General features: G+C 39.9%; 1 protein-coding gene across 35 annotated transcripts in view; it reads left to right on the forward strand.

Moving 5' to 3' along the window:
• Positions 1–18,485, forward strand: part of NEO1 (neogenin 1) — a 244,174-nt gene that overhangs the window by 195,157 nt on the left and 30,532 nt on the right. For 21 of the 35 annotated variants that reach the window (XM_078333622.1, XM_009005211.5, XM_035259163.3 and 18 more), the window contains exons 14-20: positions 2,613–2,723; positions 4,263–4,457; positions 10,333–10,428; positions 13,340–13,563; positions 13,650–13,788; positions 16,412–16,519; positions 17,746–17,940. In XM_078333622.1, coding sequence (XP_078189748.1) covers positions 2,613–2,723; positions 4,263–4,457; positions 10,333–10,428; positions 13,340–13,563; positions 13,650–13,788; positions 16,412–16,519; positions 17,746–17,940 — 1,068 coding nt within the window. The remainder of the gene's footprint in view (positions 1–2,612; positions 2,724–4,262; positions 4,458–10,332; positions 10,429–13,339; positions 13,564–13,649; positions 13,789–16,411; positions 16,520–17,745; positions 17,941–18,485) is intronic. The other 14 variants (XM_009005213.5, XM_078333606.1, XM_078333610.1 and 11 more) reach the window with 1 other exon arrangement.

Below are 18,485 nucleotides of genomic sequence, written 5' to 3' on the forward strand. Positions count from 1 at the left end.
ACATGGTAAAACCCATCTCTACTAAAAATACAAAAATTAGCTGGGTGTGGTGGCACGTGCCTATGATCCCAGCTACTCAGGAGGCTGAGGCATGAGAATCCCTTGAACCCAGGAGGTGCAGGCTGCAGTGAACTGAGATCACGCCACCGCACTCCAGCCTGGGTAACAGAGTAAGACTCCATCTCAAAAAAAAAAAAAAAAAAAGGTATAATGTTTTCCCTTGTTTATGGGTATAAGTTTTAAAAACTGAGAGAGCCATTGACAGTGAAAAACCATGCTCTAGTAATCAGTAAGCTCCTCACTCCTCACCTCACAAATGGGATTGACTTCCTTCAAAATAGGAGACTGAATGTTTGGCTCCAGGGGCATATCCTTCAGTCTCTTCCAGTTTCTTCACAAGAACCCCACCTCTCTTAGCTGCAGTCCATAATCATGACTGTAGTAGATGGTGCTGAGAAATATCACTAAGGGATCATTGGCCACAGATGTTCTCAAAGTCAGTTTCAGCTGGTTGTGGTGGCTCACACCTGTAATCCCAGCACTTTGAGAGGCAGGTGGACTGCTTGAGCTCAAGAGTTCAAGACCCGCCTGGGAAACACGGTGAGACCCTGTCTCTACAAAAAGTACAAAAATTTTAATGGATGAGCAGAGACTGAAAAGAAAAAAAAGTGTAAACATTAACCAGGTTTGGTGGTGCTAACCTGTGGTTCCAGCCACTTGGGAGGCTGAAGTGGGAGGATCATTTGAATCCAGGGAGTGGAGGTTGCACTGAGCCATGATTGTGCCACACTGCACTCTAGCCTGGGCAACCGAGTGAGACTCTTGTCTCCTAAAAAAGGTCACTTTCTGATTTTACTCTTTTACTCTACATTCAGATAAATAACATTTGCCATCCATAAGGCTTTTCATTTTGAATATTTAATTGCATTTATTATATACTAGGCTCCATTCTTGTTGTTGTTATAAAAAGTCTAGTCTTTGTCCATGAGATTATTCATTTTCTTAATGAAGCATTTGATGTGTAAGCAAAATAGAATTTTTATGGTAAAAATGGCTTCATCAAGAAAATTCTTACATTTTAAAATCACATCTGGATTTATTCTTTCAATAGATTTCATTGAACTTTTGTTAGCTTGCTCTGGCACTGAGTATACAGTGGTGAACAAAAATGGAGAGGCTTGAACTCTTAAAGCATTAACTTGAAGCCTGATTAAGTATTAGGGATCAAAATGGATTACCAGGATCCTTTACCAACAACACGTTATATAATTAAATTTTAGGCAGAAGTTATTGTTGTTATAGCACTAAACAGATGTTGCCATATCTTTAGGATGTATATCATACACCTTAGTCGTAGTCTATAAACGCTCTAGGGTACTTAGCGGGAGAGGTACTCAGCCTCTTTATGTAGTACCTCATATTTGCTTGCTCTGTCATACATCCCAACTGTCCCCAAAGGATGGAATAATTGGTTGGATTCCTTCAGGATCTTCATTGAGCAGTGTTTGCTAGTAGTCCAGATTATTATCTGTTAACAAACACATGTGCAGCTCACTCTGGTTCAGTGTGTGGGGAGATGAGGTAAACTGACTTGGGCCCAGGCATTTTGCTCCTCCCTTCCATCTTGCTGCTTGCTTTTTTGGAGCATACAGATTGTCAGGATGGGCCTGTTGAGATAGAACCTACCAGCTCTTCTTCCAACCATGAGACAGGATTAGTTAACCAAATCAGGGCTTGTCTCATGTCCTGGCCAAGTTACGATCTCAGTATCTCTGTCTTTGGAGGTCCTGTATAGTGCTGCTTGGTAAAGATCCCAACATTTGGGTGTGGGGAAGCAGGATAATTTTCATAACCTTGCAAGACCTACCACAATATCTGGTATTTAAGTGCTTTAAAAATGTATGTGTGTACTGACCATATTATTAACTGTTGCCCTGCTTTGTAGAATAGACTTTTCTATGTGTATCTTTGTTGCCTTTGAGACATTGGTAAATCATGTACTTCATTAGCTGGTAGTAAATAAAAAGTTGCATAACAGAAAGGTTTGGGTCATTTTCCACTTTTACCTACTATATAATATATGAGCAATTGGTTGTTAAGGAATAAATTTTGAGACCATATTTGGTGCTTAAAATTTCTCTGCCATGGTTATGAGGTAGCTCAGAGAACAGAGGTAACTCAGTAGGAGTTACATCTTTACATTCTCTCCTAGGTTTTGGTGCCTGACCAGATACCTTTGTTCCTTTGTTAGAACTCATTATTCTTGGCCTCTTTTTTGGCCTTAGCTTTCTTTGTAACACAATGAAGGGATTGCATTAAATGATCTCTGAGGTGCCTTCAAGCTCTTAAACAAAAGTCTGTAATCTCCTGGGAGCTTCAGTCATTTCTGTTTTCCTCTTAGATTGTGTGGGCTTTAGCTTTTGCTTTATTTAGAGATGGAAGCTACCCCTATGTTGTATTTGTGTTTTGCTTGCACTGATTAACTTTAACTGAAACTTTTCAGGCTATATACTGAGTTGGTGACTGACATATTTGCCTTAATGAGGGATTATTAATCTTTTGTTTTTCCAAAGCTCTTGTTTCAGCTTGTCTTTTTTGTCATTTGGTCTCAGGCCTTGATCGGGGGACTGAATATAATTTCCGAGTAGCTGCTCTAACGATCAATGGTACAGGCCCAGCAACTGACTGGCTATCTGCTGAAACTTTTGAAAGTGACCTAGATGGTAAGAATAACAGTTGGGGCCGGGCGCAGTGGCTCATGCTACTTGGGAGGCTGAGGCAGGAGAATTGCTTGAACCCGAGAGGCAGAGGTTGCAGTGAGCCAAGGTGTTGCCACTGCACTCCAGCCTGGGCAACAGGAGCGAAACTCTGTCTCAAAAAAAAGAATAACAATTGGCCAGATTGGCACACAATAAATACTAACTATAGTCAAATGAGTCAAACTGGAAAGCAACAGGCTTGGGTGGATATGGCTCTAGTCTGTGAACCTTAGTGTATCATACTGTTGTCATTCCTGTATTACATCAAGGCTCCTGGAATGGATTTTTTGCAATGCCTTTTAGAGAACTGTCCTTTCAAGCAGAACTAGAGCAAATAAAAATGTGTAGGTGCTGTAAGTTGGATTTTTTTTTTTTAACCAATGCCATGAAGTAGATGGCTGATCTAAAATTTAAGGCTGAGCCACATAAATTATACCTTTATTTCAATTGCAGTTTCCCTTTTCTTTTAGTCCTGGACACTGTGCCCTTTTTCTCACCTGTTTATTCAATGAGTACTCCCAAATGGGTGTGTATAGGTAGCAACTTTATCAGTGACAGGTGCTGGACTTGGAAAGCAAAAGACCTGAGTTCTTGTTCTAAGTCTCAGTTTACGAATTTTTTATTTTTGAAAAGGGGTCTCCCTCTCTCACCCAGTCTGGAGTGCAGTCATGGCTCACTGAACCCTGAATCTCCCATGCTCAAGCACGATCCTACCATCTCAGCCTCCTGAGTAGCTGAGACCACAGGCGTGTACCAACACACCTGGCTGTTTGTTTGTTTGTTTTTAAAGAGACATGGTCTTACTATGTTGCTCAAACTGGTCTTGAAGTCCTGGGCTCAGGTGATTCTTTCTCCTTGGCCTTGCAAAGTGCTGCAATTACAGGTGTGAACCACCGTGCCTGGCCTCAGTTGACTACTTTTTAAATTAAGTTGGTATTTATGCCCTGAAACAGTGTATGTGAAAGAGCATGTCAGTTTCCTCCTTTTTAAGCCTCTTAGTCTCTCATCAACTGAATCAATTGTAGCTCTAAAATTTCATGTTTTCTGACTTATCATACTACTTAGGGGAGTAAATAATTGGTGCTGTTACTATAATGTGATGCTTAAACACCTGTTAACAACAGGCTTCCAACTACTTGGTGTTATGCCTTTCTCATTCCACCTGGTAGCCTTTGGGACCAAGAGAGATGGTAACTACTGAAAGGCAATTTGTTTTTCTCCACTGGGGCAAAAGAGGTTCTTTTATCACTTTGTTTTCCCTTCCAAATTAATATTGCAATGTCTTATACTTAAAGCTGTTCAGGTCTTGTGGTTTTTTTCTTAGAATGCGGTAAAATCATGGGCTGTATTTCACTATACATAATTCTTTTTGAACTCCTGGGCATAATGTGAAAAACTTAGCCCCAAATAGTGTGGCAGGAGGCTAAATGGCACTCCCTAAGGATGGTGAGATATTCTAAAAGACAGCAGATCTCATCTTGCTTTTCTGCTTTTCCTTCCCAGAAACTCGTGTTCCTGAAGTGCCTAGCTCTCTTCACGTACGCCCACTCGTCACTAGCATCGTAGTGAGCTGGACTCCTCCAGAGAATCAGAACATTGTGGTCAGAGGTTACGCCATTGGTTATGGCATTGGCAGCCCTCACGCTCAGACCATCAAAGTGGACTATAAGCAGCGCTATTACACCATTGAAAATCTGGGTATGTTTGCTAAGTAGAGAAAGTAACTGCATATGTGATTCCTTTCTTTTTAACCTTTTAGGTAATACTTTTATTTTTACAAGAAAATTGCGAAGATAGTACAAATAATTTCTGTATGTTATTCACCTGAATTCCCCAAATGTTAACATTTAACCACATTTACATCTGTATTTTTTAGAATGCTTCTCAATTTAGATTTGGCTAATGTTTCCTCATTACATTCTGGTTATGCATTTTTGGAAGGAATAGGGTAGAAGTGTTGGGTTTCTGTCAGTGCATCATATCAGGAGGCACATTACAGCCTATATTACTAGTGACAATAGCTTTAATCAGTTGGTGAAAATGGTAACTGCCACATTTTCCTGCTATAAAATTATTATTTTTTCCTTGGCAATTAAAAGTACCTTGTGGAGGAGATACTTGGAGTCTTTTAAATATCTTGTTTCTCATTTGACTTTCACTCACTAGTTTCAGCATCTGTAGTAACAGTTATTAGAATGGTGTTTCCCCAGTGCTAATTTCCTAATTCCATATTTCCTCTATACATGTTAGCATCCTATGATGAAGAAGAACTTCCTTTCACCCTCATGAAGAGAATGGCCAATGGGAGTCTCTTTATAACTGGTTCCTATATACATTTGGCATCTTCCATCTTTCTTTGAGCACTTTCTTTTTGACAACATAGTAAGATGTTCCTGGCTCATCTGATATTTCCTTAGCCTTGGCCCTGGAACCAGCCATTTCTCTAAGGAACCCTGATTTCTTTTATGAAAAGTGATTTTGGAAACCAATATCTAGGCATTATATGCATTCATTGTAACTGGGCTAGAAAATCCTAAGGAATCTACAAAAAGGCCACTAAAACTTTTAAGTGAATTTAGCAAAGGTCACAAGATACAAAGTCAATATACAAAAATAGTTGTATCTCCATAAACTAAAAATAAGCAGTTGGAAATTGGAATTAAAATAATGATACCACTTAGAGTGAAAAAATATGAAGTACTTAGGAACAGACTTATAAAATGTGTGTAATATCTGTGCACTGAAAATAGAAAATTGTTGCTGAAAGAAATTAAAGAATTCTTAAATGAAGACACCATGTTCACTGATTTGAAGCCATGATGTTATTAAGGTGACGGTTCTCCCCAATGCAGTCCCAATAGGCTTTTTTAGTAGAAATTGATAAGCTTATTCTAGTAATTTTTATGAAAAATCAAAGGAACTAGAATAGCCAATTTTTTAAAAGAATAAAATTGGAAGACCCATGCTACCTGATTTCATGTCTTTTTATAATTGAGAGTAGTGGTCATATTGTAAAGGTAGATGTTATAGATCAATGGAACAGAATAGAGTTCAGAAATAGATCCATGTGTATATAGTCAGTTGGTTTTTGAAAAGGGTGCTTAGGTAATTTAGTGGGGATGAGATAGTCTTTTTAACCGTAGGTGAGAGTGTACCTGGATATCTGTATGAGAAATAAAAGGAACTTTGACCCTTGTCTTACACTGTCTGCAAAGACAGACCTAAATGCGAGACCCAAATGACTTTGAGATAACAACGCTAGAGGAAAACATCTTTATGACTTTGGGTTAGGCAAGGACCTCTTAGGTTGTAAAACAGCACAAAAATTGATAAATTGGATTTCATAAAAAAAAATTTTTTTGTTTTGAGGCGGAGTTTCGCTCTTGTTACCCAGGCTGGAGTGCAATGGCGCTATCTCGGCTCACCGCAACCTCCGCCTCCTGGGCTCAAGCAATTCTCCTGCCTCAGCCTCCCGAGTAGCTGGGAGGCACGCGCCACCAAAATGTTAAAACTTCTACTTTTAGAAAGATGCCAATATAATGAAAAGGCAAGCCACAGACTTGGAGAAAATGTCCCCCATTTAAATATCAAACAAAGAATTTGAGTCCAAAATATATAAAACTCTTACAACTCAATAATAAGAGGGCAACCCAATAAAAAATGGCCAGGAGATTTGAACAGACACTATACCAAAGAAAATATATGAATGGACAATAAGCATATGAAAAGATGATCAGCAACATCAATCATCAGAGAATGCAAATTAAACCCACAATGAAATTCCATTACACACCCACTAGAATTGCTAAACTTAAGTAGACTTGCAATAACAAATATCAACAAGGATACAGACGGGAATGGTCATACTAGCTGGTGGGAATGTTTGACAGTACAACCCCTTTGGAAAACAGTTTGGAGGTTTCTTGTAAAGTTAACCACAAAACCCAGTAATCCCACTCATAGATAATTAATTAAAAGAAATAAAAATACGTATCTATGTAAAAACTTATATACAGTGTTCATAGTAACTGTGAACAAGGAAAAATAACAAAATTTTCATCAACAGGTAAATGGTAAATCATGCTACATCCGTATAATGGAGTACTACTCAGCAATTACAATAGGCTACAAGACACAACAGAAAATAATCTCACCATCATGCTGAGCAAAATAAGTCAGTCACAATCTATATGTTGTACTGTTACATTTTGTGAATTACAAAATAGGCAGAATTTATCTATAGTAACAAAGCAAGACTGGTCAAAAAAAAGTGGTCACCTGGAACCAGGGATGATAGGAATCAATTACAGAGGCGCCAGGGAGCTACTTGGAGTATTGGAAATGTTCTGTATCTTGATTTTGGTATTGATTATGCAAGGTATATGTATTTGTCAAAACTCAAAATGTGCATTTCAATGGATACATTTTATTGTATGCTAATTATGCCTCATAGTTGATTTTTTTTTTAGATGAAATCTCACTCTGTCTCCCAAGCTGGAGGGCAGTGGTGTGATCTCGACCCACTGCATCCTCCACCTCCTGGCTTCAAATGATTCTTCTGCCTCAGTCTCCTGAGTAGCTGGGATTATAGGCATGCCTCACCAACCCGAGTAATGTCTGTATTTTTTGGTGGAGACAGGATTCACCATGTTGGCCAGGCTGGTCTCTAACTCCTGACCTCAGATGATCCTCCCGCCTTGGCCTTCCAAAGTGCTAGGATTACAGGCGTGAGCCACTGTGCCCAGCTTCATACTTGATTGTAAAAGCAAAAGAATTTGAGAAATATTTAAAATAAAAATTCATTATTTTTTGATAAGTAATGAAATAATTTTATTAGGTATTTGCTTTTCCAAATTGGATTCTCATTATAGATCTTTTTTGAAACACTTGTTTTTAAAATCAGAATCTGCCCTGACCAAATTTTCATTCAAATCATTTCTTTGTAAACATCTTTTCTAACAACAACTTCAAGTGCCTAACAGATGAATTGTATTCATCCCTCCTGGTAGAAAATAAGCCGTGATTTAAATATTTCAAGAAAAGTCACCTTTATCTTTTTTCTTCCAAAGAAGAAACAGTACAGTTAACCTAGGAAATGTATGTCCGCATGAGCATCTTTTAAGACAATTGTTAGAGAGCAAAAGGAAAGCTTTGCTGGTAGAATAAAAATGTCTGGCCAGGCACAGTGGCTCACACCTGTAATCCCTGCACTTCGAGAGGCTGAGGCAGGAGGATAGCTTGAGCCCAGAAGTTCGAGACCAACTTGGGCAACATAGTGAGACCTCATCTCTACAAAAAACTTAAAAAGTATCCAGGCATGGTGGTATGTGCCTGTAGTCCCAGCTACTTGGGAGGCTGAGGTGGGAGGATCGCTTGATCCCTGGAGGGTCGAGACTGCAGTGAGTCCTGATCATACCACTGTACTCCAGCCAGGTGACAGAGCGAGGCCTTATCTCAAAAAAAAAAAAAAGTCCCCCATAGTGACCAGCCTCATACTGTTTTCTTTATGAAACTACTGAAATAAAAGTCCTTTGCAGTATAGACAATACATGGTCCTCTATCTGCAGATGCTTTCAGTCTAACAGAACAAAAAGAAAACACAAGAAAAAATGAAGTAAATTGAAGTGAATTTTGTTCAGAGGAGGGAGGGCTAGCAAGACACAGTAGAGCAGTCAGGGAAGAAACACCTGAGCTTGAAAGATAGACTCAGAATAGCATTTGAAACAGAGAGATGAGAGGAGTGCTACATGCAGAAGAGAATAAGCAGATAGAATTTATTAGAAAATTGAGTACATATATTGCAGAGTAGCAAAAAAGTTAACTTGGCATAAAATAAAACAAACTTGAGCTATAATTATTGACCTAGATAGATCTAAGATGCATATGATGTTGAGTAAAAGAAGCAGGCAGAGGTGGAGAAGTACAATTAGCAGTTCATCTATTCCTGAGCCTGGAACTCTCCCCTGAGCTTCAGAGCCATATAAACATCTGCCTAGTGGGTGTCTGTATCTGAATATGTCATATTCCATCTGGTCCAAAATTAGTGTCTTCTCCCTCAAACCTGTTCATCAATCAGCAGATATTTAATGAACACTTATGATATCCCAGACACTGTGCTAGAGATAGAGCAGAGAATGAGACAGATGTGGTCACAATTATTAGAAATAATACAATTCAAAAATAATTGAAATTGTTCACAGCACTAAACAAGAGTAATGGGCCGTGTATCTAGAGAGGTTAGTCCAGTGTGGAATGAGTCCTTTCAGATGAGTAGGCTTATCTACTAGATAAACAGGAAGAGTGGGATGTGTCCCCAGCATAGGGAGCAGCTGCAAGCAGGAAGGCCTCGTGTCGGGAACATAGTGCTCAGTGAACTGAGAAGTGGCCAGTCATGATGGAGCACAGAGAACTGGGGAAAGTTAGTGGTGGGAGAAGACAAGTAGAAGATTCAGCAAAACTTAATTATTTGTCCAGAGGGGATGAGGGAAAAGGAGGTCTTAATTACCCCTAGGTTTCTGGCTTGACCAGCAGGGTTGGTGGTAGTGCCGTTTACTAACCTAGGGGACACTGAAGCCAGTCTGGAGCTGGAGGTGGGGTAGGGAGGGAGGGAGTTGAGATACCCAAGAGGAAATGCCAGACAGACAATTGAACGTAAAGGTCTGGTGCTCATAAGAAAGATCCAGACTACAGATCTGTATTTGCAGTTGATGAGATGTACATGCTTATCAAAGCTAAGGAAATGAATGAAAGTGCACAGGGCGAAAGCAAAGAGTGGGAACAGAAAAGGACCTAGAATCAAGCCTTGAACATGTGTATCATGGTTGCTCTTGCCTCTTTTCCCAATCTTGGTGAAGACATTTTCATCTACTCTGTTGCCCAAAGGACTTTTTCCTTGTTGGTCAAGGAGTAAGTCTTCCATTTGTTGTCAGTTCTGACGCAGGAAGACCAGGTGCCTCTATATGTTGCACAGTAGTGGCAATCTAGGGAGTGGGTCGGCCACCAAGAAGAGCAGCTGTTTTAAGCTTTTGAAGTAACACATGCCACGTGTGGCATGGCTCATGAGGCGTGATGGCTAGATGAGGTTTGGCCATTTCTGGATTTGAAGGCCCCTTGGAGACTTAAGGACACTGGGCACTTACTGAGTTAATGGTTTATCTCCTACTTCTGTACCTTGTCTGTTGCTATGGCCATCCTTCAGGGAATGAAAGGGGTTTGTTTAATTCCAAGCGCTGTCTCTAGGCTTCAGCATGTTAAATCTTATCTATTCATACTCAGCCAAGCACTACACCATACCCTGAACATCACTAAACCATAGGAGACACCAGGCGAGAATTCAAGCCAGTCAACCTCCCCTACTGAGACTAGATCCAGGAAGTTGATCCCCGCCAGTTTTTCTGTACTGTGTGTGCTTCCATCTCCACATCTCCCCACACCCTAAAATAATCCCCTGTAAGAAGTTTTAAAGTTGTCTTTCTTGAATTCTTCTGTGGTTAAGATTATGCACAGCCACTCCTGAATTTTTAAAATTCTGTAGCGAGGATTTTTTTTTTATGCATCTGTTTCTTTTCTTCAGATCCCAGCTCTCACTATGTGATTACCCTGAAAGCATTTAATAACGTGGGTGAAGGCATCCCTCTGTACGAGAGTGCTGTGACCAGGCCTCACACAGGTATGGTATCCCAGCTTTCCTAGTCTCCAGCACTTTTCCCAGCAGCTTAGGCAGAATATTGGCACGAGGCCCATCCTGTAGGTGTGAGTGAAGAAAAAGCGTATGGCAGTTTCGGGTGCTGACTTCAAATGGGAAGGTGGGCTTTCAGCATGGAAAGTTGTGTTAATTCCTGTTTTGCTTTTTTGGAAGATACTAATTTTGTCACATAAGCCATTTTATGTAGATATATACACATGTTTTTAATGTTAGGATGTGGAAGGCAGAGTTTTGAGATAATTAAAAGTGATTTTTCATCTTCTGGGCATGTACATTGAAACTAAAGTGAGTCAAAAACAAAAAACATAGATTCCTGACTGTGGCAATAATTTGTGAACCCAACATTTACTAGTCACCTGAATTGGTTAGGAAAGTATTTTTCTATGTGCCTTTCGTAAGCTTGAATATAAAGCCAGAGGTACTATCCATTTGATGAGTTATACGTTTATTACAAACGAGACCAAATAGTCATTGTTTTTCTTTGAATTATCTACTTAAAATATCTCTAAAATAAAGTAATATACATGTCATGTACATTTTTCTGTAGATATATAAAGTCTAATTTAGATCCAAAAGAGAAGGTTTAACTGAAGTAAATACGTTAGAGTTATAAATTTTTTAAAAGGGCACTGGAAACCAAAGAATTTATTTTCAGAAATTTTCTTTTTCATTTATTTCCCAAAACTTTGATTCTCTATTGTCCAGTGATGTCTGCTAGATACGTTGCATAATTGTACAGATTTGGTAATATTCTTTAATAAAGCTTACCTTTCTTGAAGGAAGAGTACCTATACCCTTGAGTTCCTTTTGCTTTATTTGGGTGTGAACTGTGTCACTGTACTGACATTAGAACCAGCACATCCGGGGGTCTAATAATCTCTGTGTTTTTTTTTTAAGCTTCTATTTGAGAGTATCTAAGAGATTATTTAATTCCTACACATTTGGTAGTTCTGTCCTGTCTTCTTTGTGCTTACATTTTATAATTTCTTTTAGCAATAGCATTAGTATTATAAAAACTAAGATTACATGAAAAAGAATACTTAAATAAGTGGTCTACTGCTTTCTAAAATCAGGCTATAATAGTAAAAAACAAGTTTGAAATTATTTTATATGGCTTAAAAATGTAGCCTGCTGGCTAGAAATATACAAGAAAATATTCCTGAGTCATATAATCTAGATATGCTTTCTAAGAGTTGTTACATATAAGAAAAAAATTTCTCCAAGTATTCTAGTGACTTCTACACCTGAAGGTGCATTTTCTCTAATTAATTGGTATGTGTCCTTCCAAACTTTGAACAAAGCTCTTCGTTATATAGTGTATGCTGCTCCTCTGTTATTTTTAGTTCTCATTATGCAGGAAATACACAAATGGAGACTATTACTTTAGCTTACCAGTTATTCATAAACAAGGTCTGTGCCGTTGCACATTTTGAGTAGGAGGAAGGACTAGTCACCATGACTATGTGAGAAGCCCATTGTAAACCCTGAACTTAAATCAGCATGTGTACTAGAAAACCTAAGCATGCATTGGGGAAGCCCATGTGGATCCTGCTGTATTGCCCTGGGCCCATGGTGCATGGTGCTTCTGTGTTCATTCTGGCCTCAAAGAAGGTATCTGTTGTATGTGGCACAGGACAGCAACATGAGTGTAGGCTTTCCATCAAATAAGTACTGTATAGTACTCTGATTTCTGAAGTTGGGGAAGTTTGTTACTGTATAGTACTCTGTATAGGACTCTATATTTGTACTGTATAGTACTCTGATTTCTGAAGTTTGGAGAGTTTGTTACTTGGAACTGCAATCACCATGGCATTTCCCCTAACTGATGGGGATTCATCACTGGGTTGTTCTCTGACTCTATGGAAGAAACTGATCGGTAGTGTCGTGGTGTCGGCTTACCTTCCCTGAAGGAAGAGTATACCTTGAGTTCCTTTTGCTTTATTTGGGTGTGAGCTATGTCACTCTGCTGTCTTTGACCCCGGACATCAGGGAGTCTGAACTTGACCCTTTGTGGGTACCATATACCCTCAATACCCATGGCTGACATTCAGGACTCAGGTTTGAGAGTTGGACCCTTACACCATCAGTGATATTACAGATAACTCTTCTCCCAAAAATTCAGCCACATTCACTGGAATCTCAAAATAAACCACGAGCTTTGTATTGCTTGTTTACAAATTGTACTCCTGGTTTTAAAAGTGGTTTTGTCTTCATGAGCCTTTTTGGATTTTTTTGTTGTTGTTTTGAAACAGAGCCTCGCTCTGTCACCCAGGCTGGAGTACAGTGGCGCAACCTCAGCTCACTGTAACCTCTGCCTCCCAGGTTCAAGCGATTCTTGTGCCTCAGCCTCCTGAGTAGCTGGGACTACAGGCACCCGCCACCATGTCTGGCTAATTTTTATCTTTTTAGTAGAGACAGGGTTTCACCATGTTGGCTAGGCTGGTCATGAATTCCTGATCTCAGGTGATCTTCCCGTCTCAGCTTCCCAAAGTGCTGGGATTACAGGCGTGAGCCACTGTGCCTGACCTCATGAGCCTTTTTGAACAGGAGGTAGAATTTTCAAGTTATTTTGAGAAAATTCGAGCATGAATACATTAATATAATCACTGGATTGTCACATTTTAATATGCCTATAGAATGCAGTAGACAATATACTTTATTACTGCTTCTCTTAACATTTTTCTATAATTTTTTCCTGAAAGAACACAAGTGGAAATAGTCTTAAATGAATGGTGGTTATCTATTAACTCCGAATTTTCTTTCTTTTTCTCCATTTCTCACCTTTCATTCCATTATATTACCCTGCATTTCCCTTTTATTTTATTTTTGTTTACATTAAAATGCCACTTCCCCTTTTTAATTATTTTCTGCTTAGACACTTCTGAAGTTGATTTATTTGTTATTAATGCTCCATACACTCCAGTGCCAGATCCCACTCCCATGATGCCACCAGTGGGAGTTCAGGCTTCCATTCTGAGTCATGACACAATAAGGATTACGTGGGCAGACAACTCGCTGCCCAAACACCAGAAGATTACAGACTCCCGATACTACACTGTCCGATGGAAAACCAACATCCCAGCAAACACCAAGTACAAGGTACTGACACATTTGCTCTGGGTGAAAAAAGCTAATCATCATTGGTATTTTCTAATTTTAAAGTTCTCAATTCACGTTTTTTTCAGAATGCAAATGCAACCACTTTGAGTTATTTGGTGACTGGTTTAAAACCAAATACGCTCTATGAATTCTCTGTGATGGTGACCAAGGGTCGAAGGTCAAGCACATGGAGTATGACAGCCCACGGGACCACCTTTGAATTAGGTATGTGTTGTCAGAAACCATGTCACATGGCATTTCTTCTCTTTGCAAGAAATGAAAGCCAGTGGAAGTCTATGCTCATGTTGTGCCACATTCCAAGTTGTGAGGCGTTCATCACCTGCTTTTACTACCCAAAGAAAGAACTGAGTACATGAATTGACATATTTACAAAACACAGTGAGCAACTACGTGTGGAACTCAGTGTTTGCTATTTCAGCTGATGAATAATGTTTTTTTAGTCATTGAACAAGAACATTAGCAAATAACACAATACTATAATGCAAAGCATAGTAGATTTTAGGAATCAAAGACTTGAGTTAAATCCCACGTCAGCCATCTATTCACATGTGATCATGAGCAAGTCATCCAGCCTCTCTAAATCTTGGTCTCTTTCATCTATAAAAGAGGAGTAACAGTGCCTTTCTTACTTCATAGGAAAGAGGGGTAACAGTCTCCACCTTTACTACTTTATAGGGTTATTGTAAGGGTAAAATGAGGAATAGATAGGGGAAACGTGGTAAATTACAAAGCACTGGGTAGATGTAAGGGATTATTCCCATTAATCCTGCTTTACTGGGAAACTGAGATAGAAAAGATGAAGTGACCTGCCTTTGACCAAGCAGTTCTACTGCCATGCTTGCTGCAGCCTGAACACTGTGCTAGGTGACCCCAAAGGTGCCTCTGCAGTTTCTGTGCAAACAAATTCGTGTCTTATAAAATCTACTGAAATAATCTCTTAAGGTCTCTGTAAGTGGACTTGAGAGAGAAAAGATGACTAAGCAAATGAAAGAGAGAACAGGCCACCTGGGCTTGAGATTGTTTTTTGCTGACTTTTAGACATGCCTGTCTTCACCCCCTGGGCTTTCCCAGTCTAGGGATATACATAACCATTTCAAATCTCTGTCTATTTTGGCCTCCTATTTCTTTCTCTCCTATATATAAATAGTGCAAAATTGAGTTATAAATTCTCTGCAAACTGGGCTTGGCCTTAATGTGTTTTTGTCTTCTGCACAGTTTGTTGGACTTTGTACAGAGAAAAGGGTTGGATTTGAAGAGTTAGAAATACAGTGCATGCAAGTTTAAATAGGCCTTGAGTTTGTTTTCTTTGCCAGCCATTTTAAGAATATGTTTTGACTTTAATCCCAACCCATTAGCTAACAAATGAGATTGTGTTTTCCCTTAGGATATCTGCGTTTCTCCAGGCTTCCTTACATTTTACACTAGGAGAATCCTAGCATTTTAGGAAGAGTTGAGGAAATTTAAGGATGTACTTAACTTTTAACACACTAGTAGGAAAATGAGCAAATATTCAGCTATAATATGGAAACACAAGAAACATACTATCCTGTTGCGTAAACAAACAGCTTCACTTTAGAGCAGTAACCTCAATAGTTGGCAGTACATTTTCAAAATAAACTCATAGTGAATAATATTAATCTGTAAATCATCTATTCTTTGAAGAAATCAGGCTTTTAAAAGTTGTATTTGGGGCCGGGAGTGGTGGCTTGCACCTGTCATCCCAGCACTTCAGGAGGCCGACGGCAGTAGGATCACTTGAGGTCAGGAGAGTTCAAGACCAGCCTGGCCAACGTAGTGAAACCCATGTCTACTAAAAATACAAAAATTATCCGGGCGTGGTGGTGCACGCCTATAATCCCAGCTACTCAGTAGGCTGAGGCACGAGAATCGCTTGAACCCAGGAGGTGAAGGTTGCAGTGAGCTGAGATCACACCACTGCACTCCAGCCTGGGTGACAAGCAAAACTTCATCTCAGCTGGGCACAGTGGCTCACGCCTGTAATCCCAGCACTTCGGGAGGCTGAGGAGCACAGATCACCTGAGGTCGAGAGTTCAGGACCAACCTGACCAACATGGAGTAACCTCATCTCTACTAAAAATACAAAAATTGAGTGGGTGTGGTGGCGTATGCCTGTAAACCCAGCTACTCAGGAGGCTGAGGCAGGAGAATTGCATGAACCCGGGAGGCGGAGGTTGTGCTGAGCTGAGATTACACTGTTGCACTCCAGCCTGGGCAACAAGAGCAAAATTCTGTCTTAAAAAAAAAAAAAAAAAAAAGACTTAATCTCAAAAAAAAAAGAAAAAAGTTGGATTTGGTTTGGAGAGCCAACTATAAGTAAGAGAGAAAACTTTTACAATTTAAAATATTCTAACAATAATCCAGAGTGACAGGGCAAAAGCCATCTTGGACAAATTAAATAACTTCTCTCATTTTTTTAGTATCCTGATCCATAAAGCAGAGGTAGTGATAACTACCTTTCAGATTTTCTACAAATATTAAGTGAGGTGCTATGTGTATGTGACCTGCTGTACAGTAGGTACTTGGTACAAATGCCATTTGACTTTCCTACCTAATTATCCTGTTTAGCCCTGACTCCCAGCCAAGATGCCAGTTCTGTATGTTCATAGTGTGGTATTTCCTCTTTGGTACTTTGCATATTCTTCTTTTTATTGGAACTTTTGACGGACAGACTGTGAGTTCTTTGAAGCTGGAAGCTTTATCTTCTTGTCTTGTGCCCTTTATTGTGCCTTGAAAGGGGAAAAGGTTGAAGACATAGTGAACTAATTTGAAACGGACAGAAATTGTTGAAAGTATTGTTATTTTGTAGTTCCGACTTCTCCACCCAAGGATGTGACCGTTGTGAGTAAAGAGGGAAAGCCCAAGACCATAATTGTGAACTGGCAGCCTCCCTCCGAAGCCAATGGCAAAATTACAGGTAAGGTACCATCAAGCATGCATTTCTTCGTGCCCTCTTCCCGCCCGACAGGAACATTTCCAGGAGACTACTGTGTTGCTGGGAGAAGTGGGAGTCTGAAGACCGGCTTGGTCATTTAATGGGAACGTGGGAAACATGATGGTCCTTGAAATTGGGGTAAGGCTGTGCTGGTTGCTCGTCGCAGCATAAAATGGGTTGCCAGTTGGTAGTTGTGACCGCAGTCAGGGGATGGTAGGCACTGGACAGCGTTTGGCTATAGTGGGACTTTGTGGACATTTATTTTCCTCAAGAAAGCTATTCTTCCCTGTCTCTGCCTAGATGGGCAACTTCAGAATTACATGCCTCCTCCCTGGTTCTATAGAGTAATACCCAATAAACAGAGATTCTGCTCTTGTACCCTGAAGCCACACACAAAAAAAAGCCCATTAGATATTTAATTCCTTTTTCCCCCGGAGACCTGCTACTTCAGGTACCTGTGCTTTTATAGAGTTAAAAGTGTGAACTGGCCTAGGCCTTTGTAGGGACCTGGAATTTTTTTTCCTTGTATTTTCAGAGGAAAACCTTCCACAGTAGAGGGAGCACTCTGCCTTCCGTAGCCTTATTCGGGGCAGAAGCTTGATGGAGTTCAGCTGCTATTACTTCCTTTGGCGCCTCTGCCCCATGTGGGTGTGTGTGCTGGGGAACTGGGGTTTGCCCTGAAGTTCTTTTGTATGAATAGATGGCCCAAGGAAATGGTTAGCACTGTCCTGCTTCTTGCTTTTAGTAGGAATCCCTTTCCATACATCCTGGGCTTTCTGTCATTTCTTTAGGTTTTGACTTTGCCTCTTTTGTGAAAGAATGAAGTGTGACTTGACCTGGATTACATTTTACTTTGCCTTTTAAAACCAGCAACAGTGCAGTGCACTTTTGCCGTGGGTCAGGTAGATTGAGGGTTGTGGCTCTTTTCTTCTCAATGTGGGGATTGACTGCCCCCTGGTGGAAGTATCAGGTGACAGTTCACTGTGACTCTGCCTAGGAGTTCCTAGGAGATCACATTGGTGAGAGCTAAAAAGCCTGTGAGGCAATTCCTGGTTTTCAGAACTGCATTATTTTAATTGCAGACATTTGAGGATACATTATTCACATATGCTATGATATGCATATGACATAATAGGTACTTATTGATTTACCGAATGCAAAAGGAAAAGCAGGAATGAGATTTCTTTTCCCATTAACTCCTTGGACAGGTTACATCATATATTACAGTACCGATGTGAATGCAGAGATACATGACTGGGTCATTGAGCCTGTTGTGGGAAACAGACTGACTCATCAGATACAAGAGTTAACACTTGACACACCATACTACTTCAAAATCCAGGCACGGAACTCAAAGGGCATGGGACCCATGTCTGAAGCTGTCCAATTCAGAACACCTAAAGGTAATGGTCCCCAAGCTGAAGGTTATGTTGTGTGTGTTTTTAGTGGGGCTATGCTTACACTGTCACTTGAGCACATAGTCTATGGATAATATATGAAGTCTTAATGAAGAGCTTGTGAGCCGTGGTGTGAAGATTTAGCCCAGAATGATTTCTTACCTACTCGTTGACCACCAAAACAGTGCTCCCTGGGGTACTAGCCTAAACATATCACATAAAAGACCGACATTGGCTCCAGGCTATTTGGGGCAGATGAATTGCTGTGATCTAAAAGTTTTTACCAGTCAGATCAAATGTGATTATTTTGGTTCCATATAGAGAAATAGTGTGTTCTTGTGATGGATGGTTCAACTCATGCAGGCTCTTAACCTGAAAGACTTACTTGTGGACCTTATAGAAAGAAAGAGACTTAAAAGGACCTTTTAAATAAAACCCTAGATAAGAAAATGAAGATAAAGCATTGAACCAAGTGAGTTTAGGCTAATAAAATTTAACTGGAGACTGAATCTAAGGAATTATGGAAGCCCTGTATGAATTTAATTTCTGTT

Source organism: Callithrix jacchus, chromosome 8, assembly GCF_049354715.1.
Source record: "Callithrix jacchus isolate 240 chromosome 8, calJac240_pri, whole genome shotgun sequence".
NCBI classification, from domain to species: Eukaryota; Metazoa; Chordata; class Mammalia; order Primates; family Cebidae; genus Callithrix; species Callithrix jacchus.